General features: G+C 35.8%; 1 protein-coding gene across 1 annotated transcript in view; it reads left to right on the forward strand.

Moving 5' to 3' along the window:
• The window catches only part of nAChRalpha1 (nicotinic acetylcholine receptor alpha1), a 93,773-nt gene that overhangs the window by 59,963 nt on the left and 23,955 nt on the right, over positions 1-9,855 (forward strand). Inside the window, exon 3 of the mRNA XM_018509995.1 lies at positions 4,093-4,202. Coding sequence (XP_018365497.1) covers positions 4,093-4,202 — 110 coding nt within the window. The remainder of the gene's footprint in view (positions 1-4,092; positions 4,203-9,855) is intronic.

The raw sequence follows: 9,855 nt of genomic DNA on the forward strand, positions 1-9,855 counted from the left end.
GGGGGGGGGGGGGGGGGAGGGGGAGGGAGAAACGTAGGGAAATTGCTAAAGTGCATGCTATATAATTGCGTACATCTGTTCATATTGCACACAGCTTTCTCATGTCAATAATTCTCTCAGTAGAGCCTTCCAAAACGTGCCTGATTGTGTTCTCTCGCTTCACTTCATACGTGCAGTCTATAAATTTCAATAAATTAATTTATCAATTCCTCGCGTTAGAAAAAGTTTCCTTTTGTTTCAAAGAGTTTGTTCGCAAGAACCGTTCGTTCACTCGAGCGATATAAAAGGAAGGGCAAAAAAGGGAACAGAAAACTGTAAAAGAACAGGTAATTAAAATCCTTCGACTGCTTCGCTCGTTGTGCGCCAGTAACTGATTTCGATCCGGGTTCGCTGGATCGTGCGGGGAATTTTAGGCGCACAGCGGTGGTGATGCCAGATACGTACCTACCGAACTCAGCTAATTGCGAGCGGAATAATTAATGCCTGCAAGAGCAACGAAACTCGACGCACCGTACCGGCGTAAACGTACATCGCAGGTGTCTGCAGCGGCTGTTTTCTGTCACACATTGCTGCGTGATATAATTTTGCGTAGGATGACATTACGCTCAAGAGTAATCTTTAACTAATTCTTGACGAATATGTAATAGCATCAAGTTCGATTCGTATTGTTTGCAATAACTCAGTTTCTAAATTAAATTGAAAATATTTTATACGCAGAAGACAGATACAGCTCTTTGGTAAAAAATATTAGATATTTATATTTTACTCATTTATTTGGAATTCTTTTACTTGCATTATTATATGTCGTTACTGGCATTATACATAAGTTTAAAAGGTTCTTGAAACAAAAGAAAATTTACAGCCATAAATCAATTTAATTAAGCTAAAACTTTAAAAAATGGTTAATAAGGTGCTTAATATTTTTGGCCAAGGCTGCACGTAAGATTACAGATTGACAACAAAGTTTTTGGTGTGTTTATCAAATCATTACAAATGTCTTCTGATGCGTATAAAATAATTTTCAATTCAATATAATAACATATATTTTTAAAAAACGAACTCTAAAACATTAATTATATTTTATTAAATACCAAAAGACTTTGCACCAAAAAATTGTTATCAGTTGATGAACTGGAGATTATTGCTGATATTTATCTGTGAAGAGATGTGCAGCTATTGTTAAGCATTTCTAAAGCGCCTTAAAGCTTGAATCAAAGCTAAAGGTGACTATTTTGAACGTTAATTATTGTTTTTGATATTTAATAAGATATAACTAACACACTCCAGAATCGATTTTTTGTATATATATATATATATATATATATATAAAATTAATGATTTGATAAACATAAAACTTTTTTGTCATCTTATATCTTTTATTTGTTTTAAAACAAGTAACAATTATAAACAAATAAATATTATTTCAGCCTTTTATAGGATACTATTTATTTTAAAATTAAAACATTTTTATGTATGTATGTTACTTTTAATGAATTGTGTAATTTCTTCTGGATAAGATGTGGATAAGAATGAAATAACAAGCTATTGTGTTACCTGTGCAACAAGCGCAACGGAATAGCTTTCAAAATTACCAGTAGCTAGTCATTTTTATAACGGCGAAACTTTGTATAAAAAGAGTTTATTTTCGCCACGAACGAAATCGACTATACTCCATTTTATAAAGTCTCTTTCTTTTTTTTACACCGATGAAATCTCGTACGCTGCGGCCATTTAATAATGAGAAATCTCGCTACAAATAAATTAACAGATCATAAAGAATAAAAATTATTACGTGCGGTACATTTAAGATACAATTTTCTTTCTACACGTGCTTTATATTAAAAGAAAAAGGGAAAAAGAAATTTCATATTAAACATAAAGGAGAGAAATGGCTTTCGAAGAAAAGACCGACTTCGTAGTTTTTTCATTTTGCAACAATAGTATTCCATTTCATTCTGTATAGTCGAGAAATAATTTCAAAATTGGATACCTTTATTTGAATAATTGAATATTCAAATGGCTTTATCTATGATTACTTAGGATCGAGCTGGTAAAACCAAATTACGAATATTACTAGGAATTAGAGATTGTATATCTCTCCAAACTCTTTGAATACGATTATTCTGTTATTGATAACGTTAATCTGTGTTAGATTTGGTCGATGTTCAACGGATATGTGCGTGAATGAGTGAAATTTATATAAGCTGTAACTGGATTATAAACGGAGTCTCAGCTGCCGGGCGTCGCCCGAGTATCGATCCGTCGTAAGAAAACATTGGCGTTTCGTGAGTTACGCTTTGCTATCAGTTCGACATCCATCTCGCGCTAGAAAATATCAACGCATCTTGGAATCAAACCCGACAGGATCGATACTCGGGGGTGATATGACAAGCTCATGCGACGCACGTAAATATCCATTTTAGCTTCTCGTAATGCCTCGTCTCATTATCGTCGATCAATAATTTCTCAATACGAACGCACGACAAATGAAAAAGTCGGGTTGAAGTCTCAAAGCGACTCGCGAGATGCATCCCTCGATTCTTTCTTTTTCTTCTATTCAGCGAGAGATGTAGTGACGAAGGAGAGGAAAATATTATCTTGGGAAAGATTCTTTTCTCGCCGCAATGCATTTGAACGTCGCTGTCTGTCTCGAGAAACGTAGACTCTCGTGGTGAAGATAAAAGAGACGGGCAGCGGACAAGAAGAAAAACCGAGAGTCCCGTAATTACTTTGCTCCTTAATCGTTTCATTTCGCTTAAACGCGTAAACCGGAAAGTAGAAATAGGATATCGTGTCTTCCTGTTCGGATATTGGTAGCGATGGACGAAACTTCCGTAAGATAATTATGAGGATCGCAAAGACGTCTAGCGGTCGTAAGAGGGTTCGGAGTTGAATGGTGACATATATCGGAGCAGTTAAGATGATTATGGGCTATCTCTTTCGTGACGATGGATATTCAATTACAAATATTATATACTTCTCTTTTTTATGGATCAATATTAACTTATACTTTGGACAATAAGCTCCTAGAAATAAATTTTCTAGAAACATTCTTTTTTCTCGCAATTTAATATCTAATCGCTTGTTGGATAGAAAAGTGATACATATCAAAATTAGCAACTTTTCGAGAAAGCATTTTAAAAATTTCGAATCAAAACAATGTTTTAAGGAACCTTTTAAGGAAAAATGGTACATAACTCCAAATAAGATGTTTCTATACAACTGTTTTTGCAATAATTTCGGCTCTTTTTTATAAAAATTTAACATGTCTTTTTTTAGATAGGATCATTGTAATGTGAACTTGATCAGAGGATAAGTGACATTTCTGTTGTCTAGCAGTAAATTGGAAGAGTTACAAACGTATCGTTTTTGCATTAAAAATATATACTTCAGGATTTTTTGATTTCCTGTCAATACCTAAAAAATGTTAATTTTTTAATTGTCACTTTCTTATTAAACAAACGAAATGGTAATGGGTTTCACAACTGTTTCAATACGAATGGAGGAAAAGTAATAAGAGCAGTTATATATAAAGTGAAAAAAAGGAGAAAGAGTAGAAGAAGAAAACGGCTTTCGTGGTCCGCTTATTTTCTTATGCAATTTTTCTTTGTTTAAGCAAAGGTTGCTCAATAATTCATCAAGTCCTTCATCAAATAAAGAAAGACCCAATATAATTGAGGCTGGATCTTGGCGCCTAACAGTAGTCCCCAACCACCGTACAATATTTTAATAACGTGATCATCGTGAGAATTCTATGCAATATACATGGAGTATCTTTAATCGTTTAATTATAATTAAAAAATTATTGTGGCTTCTCAACGTTTTTGTATTAAAATTTTTATTTTACTTTATCATCAGAATACGCCAGTAAAATATTGTAAACCGGTAAGTTGTAAAATATCCTGTATAAACTGTGCGTCACTTATTGTTGAACTTAAAACACAATCATATATATAAATTGAAGCTGAAATAATATTACAATTAAATTAATCGTCGATTTGATAAATGATGCTACTATCACCTTAAAACATTGTAAGACTTTTATTCCCGTTAAATCAATGACATGTTTACAGTTCTTCTTTTTGCTTTCAGGAGTGGAACGATTACAAGCTGAAGTGGAATCCGGACGAATATGGCGGTGTCGACACCCTTCATGTACCATCGGAACACATATGGTTACCCGACATTGTTCTTTACAACAAGTGAGTTGACATGTCATCATATAAAGAGCAGAATTCTAAAATGCATTTTATCCAAAATTTCATTTTTTCAGTTAGAGATGGCGTAGCGTTCAGTGTTGAAAGACTCATCTTATAAGCTACTCTAAAATATTCAGAAAGCATTTTTTCATCGTTAATTTATATGCTGAAAAAACAGACATTTTAAAGTGTATTATGTTTTTTAACTAGAGACAAACAAAACGTATTTGTTTAATATTTTTGTTTAAAAATTTTAACCATTGTTCAGCAATTTTGTTTAATATTTCACATCCTATATTGTTATTTTTTGTAAAGTAAGTAATTTTTTTATATGCAGAGTTTCTTTTATTCTCGTTTTCTGAAAATTACAAATTTTGGACAAAACGCATTTTGAAAGTCTGCTCCTCATATATTATATTAATAATAGTAGAAGTACGATATTACCTTTAAGTCATCAATATGAACCTCTTTTGCGTCCCGTGATCGCAGCGGTTTTATTCGTAACGCGAGATTTCTCCTTTCTCGATGCCTTTCATTTGATGACACAAGTTGACACACAGGTGTCGTTTTATCTTTGTTACTTACTGAATGTCAAAAAAGATAAAGTGATACTTGTGTCACCAAATGGAAAGCACCCTTTCTAACCATATTCGTTCGTCAAAACGGCTATATTTCATAGGATTTTAGTGCGAAGCATTAGGAGGGAAGATATTCCCATAAAGCTCTGGATATTCCTGCAACACATTCTCCTGTCGGATATTTTGAAAATCCACGTCGCAAAAACGAGCGGACACGGCTGCGATAGCTAGTCCAGCTAGTCTCTCTAACATTGAGAAATAAAACGTGCTCTCTATCGCGGCGACGACATTTTTACGAGGAGGTTTCAGGATTCCCTTCCTCCCTCTGGGGAGGTAAACTCGTTTGTCCAACGGCGACGGACACTGCACCCTCACCGCATTTCACGGCCGAATGATCCCTGCGCGTAAGCAATCGCGCGGAAAAGAGTTACGTCTCGAATATACAACCTCGAAGATGTCGATAGTAACCTAACGATGTCCATTTCGTAGGATAATGGTAGATTAAAGTGGATGAAAACGATTAAGAGGCAATCAGATAAATGGTGCGCCGACGTTACCAATTATCCGTCGGCAGACGCGGTATAAAGCGAGATTATACGATATATTTCGACAGCCTGGATATCGCGCACGATATTGCCGACATCCATGACCGCGGATTTCATCCGCCGCGGGTCTTCGCCGTGCGCGTGATACTCAGACGCGATAACGTGATGCATAATGTGCGGTTAGCTAAACCACAAATTACGTAAGTCCAAATTATGGAACCATTAATTCAGAATGGATCGAAATTAATTATCCGCGCCCGCTGACGTGACTCTTGCAGCAACTAAATCGATACAAAATATCGCTACTGGTGCACGTGTCTATTTTTTCTTCTGGAAATGAATATTATAAGTTGCTCATAAATTGCTTAAAAATTCAGCTTGGTGTGCAAAAAGTTTGTTATATCTGTCAATTTTAGAGCAAAATTACAGCGATTTGATGGCATTAACTCTATCCTTTACTTGTTTAAAAGAAATCTTCTTTATTATCTTTTCGGAGAATTCTGGGCTTTTATAATTCTTAATCTATTTGATACAGAAATAATAGAAAAACAGTAAACAATAGACAAAAATAATAGAAAAACAATAAACCTTTTTTACCGCGACTTAATCTTTATGTTCTCGTTAAGAAAGTATTTCAATGCAACTACAAAGACTCGAGGATACTGAATTTCATTGAAATCTACCAAAGGCTTTCAGAGATAGTAAAACGTCTCTCCGTCTTGAAAGGGTTTATGACACTCTCCTGATTCCTGGGGTGAGAGGGGGTAAGCAGCGGCTTCTGGCGTATGCTCTACGGACAATCGGGTCTCGTAGGGCGGAGACAGGCAATCTCGTCTAAGGCGTAGAGGTGGTGTATCAAATAAACCGAACTTAACCCGCTCTATTAAGCTCCACTCAAGCGAGCGACGTTCAATCCGCCGTTCTCATTTCCATCAGAGCTTTGAGGCCTTCCTGCAACCCCATGAGTCGCGCTTCCCGACGATCCTTGTCTCGACGAGATCCCCTCTTTCGTTCCTTTCAGGAAATACGTACAACACTGATACATTATGTAAAACTTAACCCGAAGTGTCGGGGCGCCACTAGCTTCTCTGCACTCTACTTCGATATATCTTCCTTTATTTCTTGTTAAGCGAAGCGCATTCAGGAGTAAACTACTGCTGTGGTCTGGCACAATAGAGGAAATACCAAATGGATTAAACAAATTTGTGCGAAATTCCACTGCATGCGAATCATTACTGACAAACGTAGGTAATTGTCGCGCTCGGGAGACATTTTGTTAATTTACTGAAACTAGCTTCGTTGAGAATATTTTGTTGAAGTTATAAAATTGTTGTGTTAAACTAACTGATATGTATATCGTTGGCTTAACAAGCTCATTTTGTTAGGGAAATTAATTTGTTAAATCAAAATGCAAAATAATTTGTAAACTACTTACAATTAGTTTATAAAATTTTATAATAATTAATAATGTGAACATGTATTACAATATAAATGATGCAATTGCCACGTTATGTGTATACATATATTATATTACTACATCAATTAAAAAATTATTTGATCACTCGATGATACTCCAATTCTTTAGTATTTTTAATTCGGAATATTAAAATAATTTATTAAAAGATAGATCATAAAAAAGTGTACAAATGTAATTTAATAAAATCATTCACCAACGTCAATTCAATGACATATAAAAAAATTATAGTGAATTTGTAGTTGATCGCATTCAGTGCACACTGATACAATCGTGAAATTTGATGTGAAGATGTGTGTGTACTATAAATATCACAGATTAAATTGCAAAATCCTCAATACACTTTACTGTGCTATTTGGTAAAATATATGTTTTATAATTCGGTAACATTTATATTTTATTTTTACACTTAAATTAAATCAGTGTACAATGGCTTTAATACGCACCAGTGCTTTTAACTGAATTCGCTATTAGTGGCTCAATAAACTATTCTATTAACTATAAAATTTGAAATTAAATTGAAAAATTTTTTATGCAAGCTAACTAAAAATTATATTGTTTCATTTACTTATTAATTACTAGATTTTTTTCTATGATATACAAATATTATTATATTCACTCTCTTTCCCTCTTTCTAATTCAATCACATAAGGCGTTATCGAATTTTGTTTTTAATGAGCTATTCAACATTTAAAAGTTCGAAGCAACATTAGACAATCGTAAAAGTTCGAACAATTATTCTTTTGTAATAAACACTTCGTAGAATCATTATCGTTGAGAACGAATCGCCATCGTTGTTGCCGTGAGTCCAACGAAATTACTCAAGTCTCCATGCAATCAGTGGAGTGAACATGCGTTTATATGTACGCAAAGGGCCGGTAGGATGGCGGCCAAAGGGTTGCTTAGGCACAACGACCCGACGGCGCAGCGTACGTACAATCGTGCCGCAAAATGCAGAGTTAAAATATGCAGGAAACGTACGTGAGGGCGAATCTCGTTACTCCATTATCACCGGATTACTGCACCTGCACCTCATCCGAGACCGCACCGCGGTAATCCATTCCAGTTGCCTTTGCGAGAAAGAGAATAAAAGAGAGAGAGAGAGAGAGAGAGAGAGAGAAGGAAGAGAAAGAGAAAGACAGAAAGAGAGTGAGGTGGCCTGATAACAAAGTCTCGTTAGCTCCAAGTAATCGCACATACATGTTGCGTCGCAATTGCGTCGATACGCGATTGTTTTCTTGAATACGACGTGAGTTTGATATAAAAGGGGATGAACTCAATAGTGGAACAACAAATAGTATAGGTAAAGAAAAAGTATCCATATAGCGGTACGCTCTATCCACAGCGCGTCCAAACTCACTTCTGTTATATTTATGGGATAACTTGATCTCTCTCTCTCTCTCTCTCTCTCTTTCTCTCTCTTTCTCTTTCTCGTTCTCTTTCCATTTCTCACTGAGCCATTCAACTCGCATTTCGCAAGTGTCAACCGCCAAGCTCTGCTTGCGTCCAACTCGCCCAATGCTCTTTTCCAAGAGCGCTCTCCTGTGCGCCGTAACGCGTTATCAATTACGGGATCAGTCCGTTCAGGTCGTGGACGCTACATCGTAAGCATCGAGATCTACGACAATAGGGAGCTTTCCCCTCCGGAAACGATCGCGGAGGAGGCAAGTGTAAGTAATATCCTCTATAAAGAGTGCCTCACAGCGCGGAACACGGTGCAACGATTCCGCCATTCAACCCAAGAGTATATATCGAGTCTTATCGAGTCTTACTGCCTCGTTGAGGTGGGACAAACTGCTGGGTAAGAGGATACCGATGGTCCGCACGAGACCCTGCTCGTTCTCCAAGTACGACGCGAAAAAGATTATCGTAGACCTCGGTCGTAATAGCTGACGATCCGCAATGTCGATCGATATTGTCGTCATGGTTCGACACACAAGAATTTTCCGATTCCAGCTTCGGAAAAACAGTTTTTACGTGACGGTAAGGTACACCGTACCGCGCAAATGTCATATATATTTTTCCGGCACGAGAGACCGATTCCTGGCAAAGGGCAGCACTTTTCGCGACGTTCTATGGTGTGGTTATAAATAAGCGTATTCGAAATAGGTCAGCATTTGCGCCATCGTTCGCAATCGTTGAGCACGATTCAAGTCTTTGTAGTAGCAGATTGAGCAAATGTCAAATTTGTCTATACATACGTATTGTGTACTCCAAGAAAATTACGAGGTCTTCTAGAAAATCATGGACTACGCCGAACAACATTTGTTACCCCATACAGTACAGAACGTTGAAAGAATGTTGCTAAGATGTTGAATATTAAAGTGTTAATGTTTCATCAATGTTGTATCTATAATATATTGATTTTCTATGTTTATTGTTAATGTTGCTGCAACGTTGAAACAATATTGAACAAATTGAATCACATGTTGAATATTTATTTCTAAATGAGAGAGAAAACTTTTTTTTTCAATTATAATTTTCTCGTGTGTGTTCCGGAATATGATGTTAATCACAATAATACTTATTTTAATAATAAAACTGAATTAATTAATATACGAAAAATTTTTTACGTCTCACAGACATTGTAATTCAATGGACATTAATGTTTTTGCAACGTCTCTTCAACATTGAATCCACATTTCGTGATGTTGCTGCAATGTTCGCAATGTTGCAATTCAACGTTTTTGAGATATTGATTCAACGTTAGTATGCTGTATGGGTACTCTCTAAATCTGAATCAGTGGATAATCACTGATATCAGTGCCAAGTATGCCACTGGTAATCAGTGAATGAAATGTGAGATCCCTAACCTAATCTTTATTATGTGATCTAACTAACCTCGTTTTAGTGCATGGTATTGGAAGATAGAAATTAACGTGCAAATATTAATATTTTATATAACGCTCAAACATTCTTCCTTTTTTAGTTCACTGATTGAGAACTTCACTGATTATTCAGTGCCAAGTATGCCACTGGGTAATTAGTGGCCAGGGAATGGAAAGTTACTTTTTAAAAGTAACAAGTTACAGTTACTCGTTACCGAGTAGAAAAAGTAA

Source organism: Trachymyrmex cornetzi, unplaced genomic scaffold (assembly GCF_001594075.2).
Source record: "Trachymyrmex cornetzi isolate Tcor2-1 unplaced genomic scaffold, Tcor1.1 scaffold321, whole genome shotgun sequence".
Classification (NCBI taxonomy): Eukaryota; Metazoa; Arthropoda; class Insecta; order Hymenoptera; family Formicidae; genus Trachymyrmex; species Trachymyrmex cornetzi.